This window comes from Lethenteron reissneri, chromosome 52, assembly GCF_015708825.2.
Source record: "Lethenteron reissneri isolate LAM-NWPU_2019-01 chromosome 52, ASM1570882v1, whole genome shotgun sequence".
NCBI lineage: Eukaryota > Metazoa > Chordata > Hyperoartia > Petromyzontiformes > Petromyzontidae > Lethenteron > Lethenteron reissneri.
This window is the reverse complement of record NC_083830.1, coordinates 8,437,614-8,452,332: the sequence shown is the minus strand read 5'-3', so window position 1 is coordinate 8,452,332 and position 14,719 is coordinate 8,437,614. Positions and strand designations below refer to the sequence as shown.

The 14,719-nt window shown below is 49.6% G+C and overlaps 1 protein-coding gene across 3 annotated transcripts in view; it reads left to right on the top strand.

The window, feature by feature from the left end:
- The first annotated feature begins 3,961 nt into the window (after positions 1-3,961).
- The window catches only part of NKD2 (NKD inhibitor of WNT signaling pathway 2), a 61,687-nt gene continuing 50,929 nt past the window's right edge, over positions 3,962-14,719 (top strand). For all 3 annotated transcript variants that reach the window (XM_061573195.1, XM_061573196.1, XM_061573194.1), the window contains exons 1-3: positions 3,962-4,775; positions 13,208-13,234; positions 14,613-14,695. In XM_061573195.1, coding sequence (XP_061429179.1) covers positions 4,751-4,775; positions 13,208-13,234; positions 14,613-14,695 — 135 coding nt within the window. In that variant the 5' untranslated portion in view covers positions 3,962-4,750. The remainder of the gene's footprint in view (positions 4,776-13,207; positions 13,235-14,612; positions 14,696-14,719) is intronic.

Sequence of the window (14,719 nt, the reverse complement as noted above, 5' to 3'; positions counted from 1 at the left end):
GTTGTGTGTGTGTTAGGGTTGTGTGTGTGTGTTAGGGTGTGTGTGTGTGTGTGTTAGGGTGTGTGTGTGTGTGTTAGGGGTGTGTGTGTGTGTGTTAGGTGTGTGTGTTAGGGTTGTGTGTGTGTTAGGGGTGTGTGTGTGTGTTAGGTGTGTGTGTGTGTTAGGGTGTGTGTGTGTGTATTAGGGTGTGTGTGTGTTAGGGTGTGTGTGTGTGTGTGTTAGGGTTGTGTGTGTGTTAGGGTGTGGTGTGTTAGGGTTGGGTGTGTGTGTTAGGGTGTGTGTGTGTTAGGGTGTGTGTGTGATGTGTTAGGGTGTGTGTGTGTGTAGGGTTGGTGTGTGTGTTAGGGTGTGTGTGTTAGGGTTGTGTGTGTGTGTTAGGGTTGTGTGTGTGTGTTAGGGTGTGTGTGTGTGTGTTAGGGTGGTGTGTGTTATGGTGTGTGTGTGTTAGGGTTGGGTGTGTGTATTAGGGTGTGTGTGTGATGTGTGTTAGGGGTGTGTGTGTGGTGTTTGTTAGGGTTGCGTGGGTTTGTGTGTGTGTGTGTGTTAGGGTTGTGTGTGTGTGTAGGGGTGTGTGTGTGTTAGGGGTTGTGTTGTGTGTGTTAGGGGTGTGTGTGTGTTAGGGTTGTGTGTGTGTTAGGGGTGTGTGTGTGTTAGGGGTGTGGTGTGTATGGTGTGTGTGTGTTGTTAGGGTGTGTTGTGTTAGGGGTGTGTGTGTGTTAGGGTGTGTGTGTGTTAGGGTGTGTGTGTGTTAGGGTGTGTGTGTGTTAGGGTGTGTGTGTGTTAGGGTGATGTGTGTGTGTTAGGGGTGTGCGTGTGTGTTAGGGTGTGTGTGTGTTAGGGTGTGTGTGTGTGTAGGGTGTATGTGTGTTAGGGTGTGTGTGTGTTAGGGTGTGTGTGTGTTAGGGTTGTGGGTGTTGGTTAGTGGTTGTGTAGTGTGTTAGGTTGTGTGTGTGTGTTAGGTTTTGTAGTGTGTGTTTTAGGGTGTGTGTGTGTGTGTTAGGGTGTGTGTGTGTGGTTAGGGGTGTGTGTGTTTGTGTTAGGGGTGTGTGTGTTCAGGTTGTGTGTGTGTGTTAGGGGTGTGTGTGTGTTAGGGGTGTTGGTGTGTGTTAGGGGTTTGTGTGTGTGTGTGTTAGGGTGTGTGTGTGTGTTAGGGTTGTGTGTGTGTGTTAGGGTGTGTGTGTGTGTTAGGGTTGTGTGTGTGTGTTAGGGTGTGTGTGTGTTAGGGGTGTGTGTGTGTGTTAGGGGTGTGTGTGTGTGTTAGAGTTGTGTGTGTGTTAGGGTTGTGTGTGTGTTAGGGTTGTGTGTGTGTTAGGGGTGTGTGTGTGTGTTAGGGTGTGTGTGTGTGTGTGTTAGAGTTGTGTGTGTGTTAATGGGGTGTGTGTAAGGGTTGTGTGTGTGTGAATCAGGACTCTGTGTATTAGGGTTGCGTGTGTGTGTATTATGGTTTGTGTGTGTGTGTGTTAGGGGTGTGTGTGTGTGTGTGCATTGGTTGCGTGTGTATTAGGGTTTGTGTGTGTTGAGGATTAAGTGCGTGTGTATGGGTTGACTGTGAGCACTTAGTGTGTGTGTGTACGAGTGCTCAGTGTGTGTATGGGTGCTGAGTTGTGTACGTTAGGGTTTAGAGAGTGCGTGATAACTGGATATGCGAGTGAGTGTGGGGAGCGGTGGTGCAGCGGTTAGCGCTACGCTGCGCTACGAACCCGACGACCCAAGTTCGATTCCCGCTCACGGCCAACACCAGTGACGATTATCTGAACCGGTCCTGGCTGGGCCTCCGCTAGGTCGACTCAGCCTCAAACGAGTACTTTGCGCGGTGTGTAAACATCGCCACTGGGGAGACAAAGGAGGCCGGGCGTGGTGCTGGCCACCCACCCCCTCGTGCGCCGTGGCGGCCTTCATAGGTGCTACTCGCTAACAGCACTTGCCCCATCAGTCTGTTACAGGCTACACGGGGGTCTTTGTATATATGGGTTTGAAGTGTGACAGGGGGTGTGTTAGATTACGTGAGACCCAACTGGATGTGTGTGTGTAACGTTCAGAGAGAGAGAGAGAGAGTGTGTGTACACGTGTGTGTGTGTTACAGATGAGAGTGTGTGTGTCACATTCAGAGAGAGAGAGTGTGTGTGTGAGTGTTCAGGGAGAGTGTGTGTGTGTGAGTGTTCAGGGAGAGTGTGTGTGTGTGTGTGAATGTTCAGGGATAGTGTGTGTGTGTGAATGTTCAGGGATAGTGTGTGTGGGTGAATGTTCAGGGAGAGTGTGTGTGTGTGTGTTCAGGGATAGTGTGTGTGTGTGTGAATGTTCAGGGAGAGTGTGTGTGTGTGAATGTTCAGGGAGAGTGTGTGTGTGTGAATGTTCAGGGAGAGTGTGTGTGTGTGAGTGTTCAGAGAGAGAGTGTATGTGAGTGTTCAGGGAGAGAGAATGTGTGTGTGTGAGTGTTCAGGGAAAGAGTGTGTGTGTGAGTGTTCAGGGAAAGAGTGTGTGTGTGTGTTCAGGGAAAGTGTGTGTGTGTGAGTGTTCAGGGAAAGGGTGTGTGTGTGAGTGTTCAGGGAAAGAGTGTGTGTGTGAGTGTTCAGGGAAAGAGTGTGTGTGTGAGTGTTCAGGGAAAGAGTGTGTGTGTGTGTTCAGGGAAAGTGTGTGTGTGTGAGTGTTCAGGGAAAGAGTGTGTGTGTGAGTGTTCAGGGAAAGAGTGTGTGTGTGAGTGTTCAGGGAAAGAGTGTGTGTGTGAGTGTTCAGGGAGAGAGTGCGTGTGTGTTCAGGGAAAGTGTGTGTGTGTGTGAGTGTTCAGGGAAAGAGAGTGTGTGTGAGTGTTCAGTGAGAGTGTGTGTGAGTGTTCAGGGAGAGAGTGTGTGTGTGTTCAGGGAGAGAGTGTGTGTGAGTGTTCAGTGAGAGTGTGTGTGAGTGTTCAGGGAGAGAGTGTGTGTGTGTTCAGGGAGAGTGTGTGTGTGAGTGTTCAGGGAGAGAGTGTGTGTGAGTGTTCAGGGAGAGAGTGTGTGTGTGTGTTCAGGGAGAGAGTGTGTGTGAGTGTTCAGGGAGAGAGTGTATGTGAGTGTTCAGGGAAAGTGTGTGTGTGTGAGTTCAGGAAGTGTGTGTGTGTGAGTGTTCAGAGAGAGAAAGTGTGTGTGTGAGTGAGAGAGTGTGTGTGTGTTCAGGGAAAGAGAGTGTGTGTGAGTGTTCAGGGAGAGAGTGTATGTGAGTGTTCAGGGAAAGAGAGTGTGTGTGTGTGTTCAGGGAGAGAGTGTGTGTGTGAGTGTTCAGGGAGAGAGTGTGTGTGTGTGTTCAGGGAGAGAGTGTGTGTGTGAGTGTTCAGGGAGAGAGTGTGTGTGAGTGTTCAGGGAGAGAGTGTGTGTTCAGGGAGAGAGTGTGAGTGTTCAGTGAGAGTGTGTGTGTGTGTTCAGGGAGAGAGTGTGTGTGAGTGTAGAGAGAGAGTGTGTTCAGAGTGTGTGTGTGTGTGTTCAGGGAGAGAGAGTGTGTGTATGTGTGAGTGTTCAGGGAGAGAGTGGTGTGTGTGAGTGTTCAGGGAGAGAGTGTGTGTGTGTGTTCAGGGAGAGAGTGGTGTGTGTGTGTGTTCAGGGAGAGAGTGTGTGTGAGTGTAGAGAGAGAGTGTGTTCAGAGTGTGTGTGTGTGTTCAGGGAGAGAGAGTGTGTGTATGTGTGAGTGTTCAGGGAGAGAGTGGTGTGTGTGAGTGTGTGAGTGTTTAACTACGACTAGAAAGCAACATCGGTGAGAACGAGAACGCGGTGGTGGTGGTGGTGGGGGGTGGCCGTGAGTTGTTGGTGGTGGTGGTGATGGGGGGAGTGAATTGGGGGAGGGCAGTGGTGGTGGTGGTGGCGAATTTGAGAGGTTGGGGGGGGAGGGAGAGAACAGAGAGGGAGGGGAGAGAGGCAGGGGAGGGGGAAGGCTTAGGGAATGCTTTTATCTGCGGCCAAAAAACCTCAGCAGCGAGAGAGAGAGAGAGCTTAGTGCTGGAGTGAAGAATACGAGAATACGAGAGAGCGAAGGGAGAGAGTGGCGACTCAACCACTGTTCTGTCCAGGCCACCACCACTCTCACCACCACCACCACGATCTGGTGATCACTACCACACCACCAGCATCATCATCACAGTACCAGGATCTGAATACCATCGGTACAATAACATAATCTCAGTGCTATCATCATCAACGACATCACAGCATTGTAATCATCTGAATAGCAGCATTGCAATACCGTCATCACAGGACCATCATCATCACATTAGCGTCATCATCAGAATACCATCGCCATCACCACTCACAGCACCACCATCATCATCATCACCACCGGATAGTGTGTTCATCGTCACGGTTACCATCATCTTCACTGCAACACAATCACATCTGCCGAGCGTATCATCATCATCGCCGTCGTCGCCATAGCGCCACCACCATCATCATCATCGCCGTTGCAGCAGCAGCATCATCACCATCATCATCACGATCATCACAATCATCACCATCATCATCACGATCATCACAATCATCACCATCATCATCACGATCATCACAATCATCACCATCATCATCACCACGACCAAGGAGGGGAGATGGATGGGGGCTGTCGGGTTACCATCGCGGGGCTGTGAGACGCCGGGATTCGGGTTGAGAATTACAACTTTTAGGGGCATCAACAACATCAACAACAACAACAACATCAACAACATCAACAAGTGACGACGGAACGTGGTGGACCCTCAATACATCCACAGTGTTGGGAGGAAAAGAACACAACGACAATGGGCAAGTTTCAGTCGAAACAGGGTAAGTGTTGGACGCGTGCTTGTCTGCGGCTGCCGATGATGGTTCTCTAATCACCCGTGGTGGTTGTGTCATGTTGTGTGTGAGTATCGTGTTGTGTGAGTGTCGTGTGTGAGTGTCGTGTTGTGTGTGTGAGTGTCGTGTTGTGTGTGAGTGTCGTGTTGTGTGTGTGTGTCGTGTTGTGTGTGAGTATCGTGTTGTGTGAGTGTCGTGTGTGAGTGTCGTGTTGTGTGAGTGTCGTGTGTGAGTGTCGTGTTGTGTGTGTGTCGTGTTGTGTGTGAGTGTCGTGTTGTGTGTGTGTGTCGTGATGTGTGTGAGTGTTGTGTTGTGTGTGTGTGTCGTGATGTGTGTGAGTGTTGTGTTGTGTGTGTGTGTCGTGATGTGTGTGAGTGTTGTGTTGTGTGTGTGTGTCGTGTGTGAGTGTGTGTCGTGTTGTGTGTGTGTGTCGTGTTGTGTGTGTGTGTCGTGATGTGTGTGAGTGTTGTGTTGTGAGTGTCGTGTTGTGTGGGTGTCGTGTTCTGTGTGAGTGTCGTGTTGTGTGTGAGTGTATTTTTAATGTCATTTTAACGGTGGGGAGCGGTGGCGCAGCGGTTAGCGCTACGCTGCGCTACGAACCCGGCGATCCGGGGTTCAATTCCCGCTCACGGCCAATACTGGACACGATTATCTGAACCGGTCCTGGGCCTCTCCTAGGTCGACTCAGCCTCAAACGAGTACCTGGTGCGGTGTGTAAAACATCGGCACTGGGGGAAACAAAGGCGGCCGAGCGTGAGTGCTGGCCACCCACCCCCTCGTGTGCCGTGCCGGCCTTCATAGGTGCTACTCGCTAACAGCACTTGCCCCAACAGTCTGTTGAGGCTACACGGGGGATCTTTGGTGTGTTGTACACGCTTTATGGATAGTGGGAACAAGCTGTGTTGGCGAGCACCTATTAAGGTCGGCACGGCGCACGTGGGCATGGTGCGTCCGGAATACCTCCCCGGCCGCCTTTGTCTTCCCAGTATTTGTGTAATTATTGGACGAGACACCACGTGTATGCATGTATGCAATAACAGGCACATCCAAAGCAATTGCCACTGCAACTTATACTCACAAAGGTACTTGCACAACTGCCATCTGGGATACATTGCAGAGGTCGCAACCGGGTACCCGATACCCGTACCCTACCCGATACCCGGCTATCCGTACCCGGCCGGGTACGGGTACGGGTAGCCGTTTTCGACCCTGGTGCGGCCGGGTACGGGTACGGGTAAGGAATCAAAACCCGTTTGCGACCTCTGATACATTGCGATGAAATCGTGTTTTACAATTGAACAAGAAAGATATAACAAGCGACGTTTCGGACAGCGGGCCTTATTAACAGCACACGGAGAGGCCAGATAGATAGGTCATGGTCACGGCAAGGCGTATTATACACGTCCTGTAAGTTAGATAAGTTAAATTAAAAAAAACTATCTAATCGTACGGTGGCTTTCCACCGCTGAATGAAGGCCTCTGCAAATCGGGTCGGTCTTGGGGGTTGTTTGACCATACTTCACCACGCTGGTTCAGCGAATGACCTGCCCATTACGGGACATCTGCAGTAACAAAAAAGAAGGGCTTCATAGCTTATCGAATTCTTCCAGTCTAAAGATTCTGATTCTGAACGATTCTGTACTGTGAACCGGTTCAGATGCCGCTGATGTTGGCTCGCGACAGCCGTGGCAGGGAATCGAACCCGGCGCTCACACAAGGTGGTGTAGTGCAAGCGTGCTAGCCCATTGCGCCACGGTGACTAGGAGATGTTCACTACCTCGCCTGGTGTACAGGAGGTCGTGGGTTCGATCCCGACCCTGACGCCTGCTGCTGTATATCTGGAGTTTGCGTGTCTCTCTCATCATCATCATCACGGTGGCTAGGAGATGTTAACTACCTCGCATGGTATACAGGAGGTCGTGGATTCGATGCCGACCCTGACGATGCCTGCTGCTGCTGTATATTTGGAGTTTGCGTGTGTCTCTCTCTCGCCGTGGTCGCGTGGATTTTTCTCCGGGTTCTCCGGGTTTTCCCTTCCACATTTATCATCGACAAGAGGCGTTTATCGAGTGTTTGGCTGCTATAATCTCCACGTGACGATGATAAGCCACTTCGTTGAGCTATCATTTGGGGCCGGGCTCGCTTCTCATAAAAGTGTGCCTCACCTGGCGAAATAGTAGTTTCAGTTTAAAATATCCGCATAGTACTGTACGGTATAATAAAATAATTCTCACGACGTTTCGGCCACAACGCAAGCAGCCGTCCTCAGGTGAAGAATGAAACACCACCAAGCTTGGAGCGTGGTGTTTCATTCTTCACCTGAGGACGGCTGCTTGCGTTGTGGCCGAAACGTCGTGAGAATTATTTTATTATGTTTTATTTTTATTATTTTATTACTTCCCTTCTACGTGACTTTACCGAAAGAACCAAGAAGATGAATCCCTGCAGTCACGAAAGCTTTAAATCGAAAAATACTGTACGGTACTTCGCTGCAAACAACGAATGGAAATTTGCACCGAAGTAGAACTCAAGGCCGGGCGCAAAGGTCTGTTTTATTCCGTCGTTACCTGGCTGAGTCTCAAACGCTGTATTCGGCAAGGGGACGATAACGACAATAACACTCCAACGTTGACAGCAGGACAAACGGCGATGACATGACAGGGTCAAGACTCAGCAGCCAAGGGGATTGAACACGTTCCACTGGAGGGAGATGGAGCGATGAAATCAGCCCCGTGCCGAGTGCGCAGGTGCTAGGTGCGGGGAGCGCCACAGGAAACCGGCCACCCGAGTTCGATCCCAGCTCGCGGTCAAACACCACCGGTGACGATTATCTGAACCGGTTGTGGGTCGCCATCTAGGTCGACTCAGTCTCAAATGAGTACTCGGTGGGGTGAGTAGTAAACGTCGCCACGAGGGAGACAAAGGCGGCCGGGCGTGGTGCTGGCCACCCACCTCCTCGTGTGCCGTGCCGGCCTTCATAGATGCTCTCTAACAGCACTTGCCCCTACAGTCTGTTAAGGCTATATGTTTTTTTTAAATCCTTTATATTAAGTTCGCATGCTTGCTTGCTTGCGTGCTTGCTTGCTTGCGTGCTTGCGTGCTTGCTTACGACCGTGCAAATCTTTCGGTCGTTTTTTAACCCACTTCCCGTGATCCAATCGAGCTGACATTTTGCACACAGACTCGTTGTGCGTGACAATTAATTTTCGTGAAGCAATTTTTCTAAAATTTTACACTGTTTAGGGAATTTTTTTTAAATATTTAATTACCAATTGCTTAATGGTGGCAGACAATCATCTGACCCATAGGTGGCAGCCATCTCAAGCCAGAGGACGAGAGGACTCTAGCCGCCCGTTTCATGATGACGCAAATGTTGACTAACCACATGGCGTGAAATCCTTGCCCCCACGCTGTACAGTGGAGACTATTTATAGAGCAGTTAAATTGAAGCCGCCAGGTTCTTGAAAGTGGTAAAACGGGTCAACGCTAGTGCCCTCGGGATTATACGGGGCATGTCAAGAGGTGATCTTACATATAAAGGACTTATAGTGAAAAACTTTGTTTTTACGGGTTAATTTTTTTTGTCTTTAGTGTGGGATCATTAATTGCATCGTGAGAGGATCGTGAGAGGTAGCGACTGACGGCTTGGGGAAGCCTTCATCTTGCAGTTGATTGACGGTGGCTTAGCGATGATGATGGTGGTGGTGATGGTGACTGCAAGATTCACTCAAAGATCCATCAGAAGTGATTTAATCCGGCAATTGCTGCCATTTGGGTCGTACTTCTTCAGGAAAGAACGTCACCTTCTCGCCAAATTTTGTAATTTTATTGTGACCGCAAAGGCCAGCGTGTTTGATGTTCTCCCGGCTAATTGCAGGCTCTGTATTTTCATTGTGTAATCTGTCTCCTGTCAAAGGGGGGAGACGGGGGTGGAGGGGAACACGTGGTGGATTAGAGAATATGCACAGGTTGTATTATGTACGTTGAACTTCTTTCGCACCGTACGTAGCCAACCGTGCTAATCGGAGGTGCGGGGGAAGGACAACAAACTATGGGTCTCTGTGTGAGTCTATGTGTCTCTGTGTGAGTCTATGTGTCTCTGTGTGAGTCTATGTGTCTCTGTGGGAGTTTATGGGTCTCTGTGTGAGTCTATGTGTCTCTGTGTGAGTCTATGTGTCTCTGTGGGAGTTTATGGGTCTCTGTGTGAGTCTATGGGTCTCTGTGTGAGTCTATGGGTCTCTGTGTGAGTCTATGGGTCTCTGTGTGAGTCTATGGGTCTCTGTGTGAGTCTATGGGTCTCTGTGTGAGTCTATGGGTCTCTGTGTGAGTCTATGGGTCTCTGTGTGAGTCTATGGGTCTCTGTGTGAGTCTATAGGTCTCTGTGTGAGTCTATGGGTCTCTGTGTGAGTCTATGGGTCTCTCTGTGAGTCTATGTGTCTCTCTATGAGTCTATGGGTCTCTGTGTGAGTCTATGGGTCTCTGTGTGAGTCTAAGGTTCTCTGTGTGAGTCTATGGGTCTCTGTGTGAGTCTATGGGTCTCTGTGTGAGTCTATGTGTCTCTGTGTGAGTCTATGTGTCTCTGTGTGAGTCTATGTGTCTCTCTGTGAGTCTATGTGTCTCTGTGTGAGTCTATGGGTCTCTGTGTGAGTCTATGGGTCTCTGTGTGAGTCTATGGGTCTCTGTGTGAGTCTATGGGTCTCTGTGTGAGTCTATGGGTCTCTGTGTGAGTCTATGGGTCTCTGTGTGTGGAGTCTATGGGTCTCTGTGTGAGTCTATGTGTCTCTGTGTGAGTCTATGGGTCTCTGTGTGAGTCTATGGGTCTCTGTGTGAGTCTATGTGTCTCTGTGTGAGTCTATGGGTCTCTGTGTGAGTCTATGGGTCTCTGTGTGAGTCTATGTGTCTCTGTGTGAGTCTATGGGTCTCTGTGTGAGTCTATGGGTCTCTGTGTGAGTCTATGTGTCTCTGTGTGAGTCTATGGGTCTCTGTGTGAGTCTATGGGGTCTCTGTGTGAGTCTATGGGTCTCTGTGTGAGTCTATGGGTCTCTGTGTGAGTCTATGGGTCTCTGTGTGAGTCTAGGTCTCTGTGTGAGTCTATGGGTCTCTGTGTGAGTCTACGGGTCTCTGTGTGAGTCTACGGGTCTCTGTGTGAGTCTATGGGTCTCTGTGTGAGTCTATGGGTCTCTGTGTGAGTCTATGGGTCTCTGTGTGAGTCTATGGGTCTCTGTGTGAGTCTATGTGTCTCTGTGTGAGTCTATGGGTCTCTGTGTGAGTCTATGGGTCTCTGTGTGAGTCTATGTGTCTCTGTGTGAGTCTATGTGTCTCTGTGTGAGTCTATGGGTCTCTGTGTGAGTCTATGTGTCTCTGTGTGAGTCTATGTGTCTCTGTGTGAGTCTATGGGTCTCTGTGTGAGTCTATGGGTCTCTGTGTGAGTCTATGGATCTCTGTGTGAGTCTATGGTCTCTGTGTGAGTCTATGGGTCTCTGTGTGAGTCTACGGGTCTCTGTGTGAGTCTACGGGTCTCTGTGTGAGTCTACGGGTCTCTGTGTGAGTCTATGGGTCTCTGTGTGAGTCTATGGGTCTCTGTGTGAGTCTATGGGTCTCTGTGTGAGTCTATGGGTCTCTGTGGGAGTTTAGGGGTCTCTGTGTGAGTCTATGTGTCTCTGTGTGAGTCTATGGGTCTCTCTGTGAGTCTATGGGTCTCTGTGAGTCTGTTGGTCTCTGTGTGAGTCTATGGGTCTCTGTGAGTCTGTTGGTCTCTGTGTGAGTCTATGGGTCTCTGTGTGAGTCTGTTGGTCTCTGTGTGAGTCTATGGGTCTCTGTGTGAGTTTGTTGGTCTGTGTGTGAGTCTATGGGTCTGTGTGTGAGTCTATGGGTTTCTGTGTGAGTCTATGGGTCTCTGTGTGAGTCTATGTGTCTCTGTGTGAGTCTATGGGTCTCTGTGTGAGTCTATGGGTCTCTGTGTGAGTCTATGGGTCTCTGTGTGAGTCTATGGGTCTCTGCGTGAGTCTATGGGTCTCTGTGTGATTCTATGTGTCTCTGTGTGAGTCTATGGGTCTCTGTGTGAGTCTATGGGTCTCTGTGTGAGTCTATGGGTCTCTGTGTGAGTCTATGTGTCTCTGTGTGAGTCTATGGGTCTCTGTGTGAGTCTATGGGTCTCTGTGTGAGTCTATGGGTCGCTGTGTGAGTCTATGGGTCTCTGTGTGAGTCTATAGGTCTCTGTGTGAGTCTATGTGTCTCTGTGTGAGTCTATGGGTCTCTGTGTGAGTCTATGGGTCTCTGTGTGAGTCTATGTGTCTCTGTGTGAGTCTATATGTCTCTGTGTGAGTCTATGTGTCTGTGTGTGAGTCTATGTGTCTCTGTGTGAGTCTATATGTCTCTGTGTGAGTCTATGTGTCTCTGTGTGAGTCTATGTGTCTCTGTGGGAGTTTATGGGTCTCTGTGTGAGTCTATGGGTCTCTGTGTGAGTCGATGGGTCTCTATGTGAGTCTATTATGTCTCTGTGTGAGTCTATGGGTCTCTGTGTGAGTCTATGTGTCTCTGTGTGAGTCTATGGGTCTCTGTGTGAGTCTATGTGTCTCTGTGGGAGTCTATGGGTCTCTGTGTGAGTCTATGGGTCTCTGTGTGAGTCTATGGGTCTCTGTGTGAGTCTATGGGTCTCTGTGTGAGTCTATGGGTCTCTGTGTGAGTCTGTTGGTCTCTGTGTGAGTCTATGGGTCTCTGTGTGAGCCTATGGGTCTCTGTGTGAGTCGCTGGGTTTCTGTGTGAGTCTATGGGTCTCTGTGTAAGTCTACGGGTCTCTGTGTGAGTCTATGGGTCTCTGAGTCTGTGTGTGAGTCTACGGGTCTCTGTGTGAGTCTATGGGTTTCTGAGTCTGTGTGTGAGTCTACGGGTCTCTGTGTGAGTCTGTTGGTCTCTGTGTGAGTCTATGGGTCTCTGTGTGAGTCTATGGGTCTCTGTGTGAGTCTATGGGTCTCTGTGTGAGTATATGGGTCTCTGTGTGAGTCTATGTGTCTCTGTGTGAGTCTATGGGTCTCTGTGTGAGTCTACGTGCCTCTGTGTGAGTCTATGGGTCTCTGTGTAAGTCTATAGTTCTTTGTGTGAGTCTATGGGTCTCTGTGTGAGTCTATGGGTCTCTGTGTGAGTCTATGGGTCTCTGGGTGAGTCTATGGGTCTCTGTGTGAGTCTATGGGTCTCTGTGTGAGTCGACGGGTCTCTGTGTGAGTCTATGGGTCTCTGTGTGAGTCTCTGTGTCTCTGTGTGAGTCTATGGGTCTCTGTGTGAGTCTATGTGCCTCTGTGTGAGTCTATGGGTCTCTGTGTAAGTCTATAGTTCTCTGTGTGAGTCTATGGGTCTCTGTGTGAGTCTATGGGTCTCTGGGTGAGTCTATGGGTCTCTGTGTGAGTCTATGGGTCTCTGGATGAGTCTATGTGTCTCTGTGTGAGTCTATGGGTCTCTGGATGAGTCTATGTGTCTCTGTGTGAGTCTATGGGTCTCTGTGTGAGTCTATGGGTCTCTGTGTGAGTCTATGGGTCTCTGTGTGAGGCTATGTATGTATGTATTTTGAACTTCTTTCGCACCGCACGTAGCCAACCGTGCTAATCGGAGGTGCGGATATATTAGGCCCACCAGATTATATGTCCGCGCCTATATGCTCCGTACCGTCATCAACCCACGCTGACCAGCGTGGTGAAGTATGATCAATTAACCCCATGCCACCAGCATGGCATGGGGAGGCCCTCACCCGGCAGTGTATTGACTGTGGGCTGTGCAGCGTATACAGCGATGTATACGGCGCTGCGGTTAATCCGTGTACTGGCCTGTTGCTGGCATCATACACATTTCAGGCCCCCCACATTTCCAGCTAAGCGGATTTTAGGCCCACCAGATTTCCAACTCACCGGATCTCAGGCCCACCAGACTTCAAGCTCACCAGGCAGCAGCATCAGCGAGGTTTGGTGTGGGAGCCTCGGTTCCCGATGAAGTTATCTTACTTCAGTTGTTCTTCCGATCACGTTCCGATGACGCACACACGTACGCCATCGGAACGGGAGATCGTTTCGTAAATTATCTCCACCACCAAGGAGGAGATGGAGCAATGAAATCTGGTCGTGTGCCGGCGCAAGGTGAGTTATGATCAGTTTAACACGTAGGCTGTCGCGACCACTACGAATTATTATGGGTTACGATGTCGCAGGATCGTGAGAGGTGGACGTCAGTGGCCCATGGGGAGGCCTTCATCCAGCAGTGGCTTGACCGTGGCTGCTGCTGATGAGTTTGTCTCTTAATTGCACGTCACGTTAAACGTGCGTCGTTGCGTGCTAAATGTGCACTTGAGATTTTTTTTAAAAATCCCGAATGTAGACTTGAGATTAATAAATCCACGTTGTCTTTTCCCGATTCCCTCTCCCCCAAAACAACAGCGTGCAGGAGAAGAGAAAGTCCAGAAGGTAATTCATTCATTCAATCACTCATTGCCTTCAAGCACTACATTTTTTAAACCATGTGACCACACATCCCATTGAGGGCAGAAGTTTCCTTTTCGAACTACTGCAGCGGTTTACATAGAGACCCACAGATGTACACAGAGACCCACGTATAGAGACACATACACTCCTGGATATTCTTGGAACTTAACAGACTTGAACAGACACTTTATTGACTTAGGTAGAGATCTATACAAGCTCTAGATGTGAAGCTTTCGTGACTGCAAGGATTCATACTCTTAGTTCTTTCGGTAAAGTCACGTAGGAAAAAAATGAAATTACAAATATTTTATTACTTAATTTTTCATACATTTTAATTTCATTTTTTACCTACGTGACTTTACCGAAAGAACTAAGAGTATCTATAGAAGCGCACAGAGACCCGTAGGCGTACACACAGAGACCTGCAGCAGTTTTGTCAAGGTCACATTTCATTAATTAGTGTTCAAAATGGTAAATTAATGATTGTGTTGGGATGAGGAGTTGAATATTAAAATCGGCTTCTGCCCTTGCCCATGCCCTCGCTGCCCCATTAACTGGCGGGCCATGCCCTTGTCAAGCACCCAGTCCCACCGCCGTGCCCCGGCCACAATTGCCCCCTTCTGCCTGGGCCCTCAATGCCCTCATCCTTTGCTTTGTCTCTCACTGTCTCCCCTCACTCAACACGAGCCCTCAACTCCAAATACTAACCCTAAGCCTCACTCCGAAGCCTCACTCCTAACCCTCACCCTCACTCCTAACTCTCACACCCAATCCTAACCCTGACTCCTAACCTTTAACTATAATCCACACTCCGAACCTTAACTCCCAATCCAAACCATCACCTCTAACTCGAACCCTCACTCCCAATCCTAACCCTCACCCTCACTCCTAAGCCTCACTCCTAAGCCTCACTCCTAACCCTCACCCCGAACCCTGACTCCCAATCCTAACCCTCACCCTCACTCCTAACCTTCACTCCTAACCCTGACTCCCAATCCTAACCCTCAACCTCACTCCTAACTCTCACACCCAACCCTAACCCTGACTCCTAACCTTTAACTATAATCCACACTCCGAACCTTAACTCCCAATCCTAACCCTCACCTACTCTAACTCGAACCCTCACTCCCAATCCTAACCCTCACCCTCACTCCTAACCCTGACTCCCAATCCTAATCCTGACACCTAACCTTAACTATAATCCACACTCCAAACCTTACCTCTTCGTCGATAATGCTAACTAACCCTCAATAACCTCTCACTCTCAGTCTTAACCCTGACACCCATAAATGTTGCTGCCACTTTGTCTCCATCCTTGTAACCTGCCTCCCTCACTCCCTTGCTGGCGACCGACCGACAGGAGACAGCTTCGTGGTGAACGCTTACGCCAACCGGCGTGGATTGGAAGAGGTGACTGCGAGTGTCCTTCCCCCGGCGTACCGGGTAAGCACACGTACGCGCACGCTC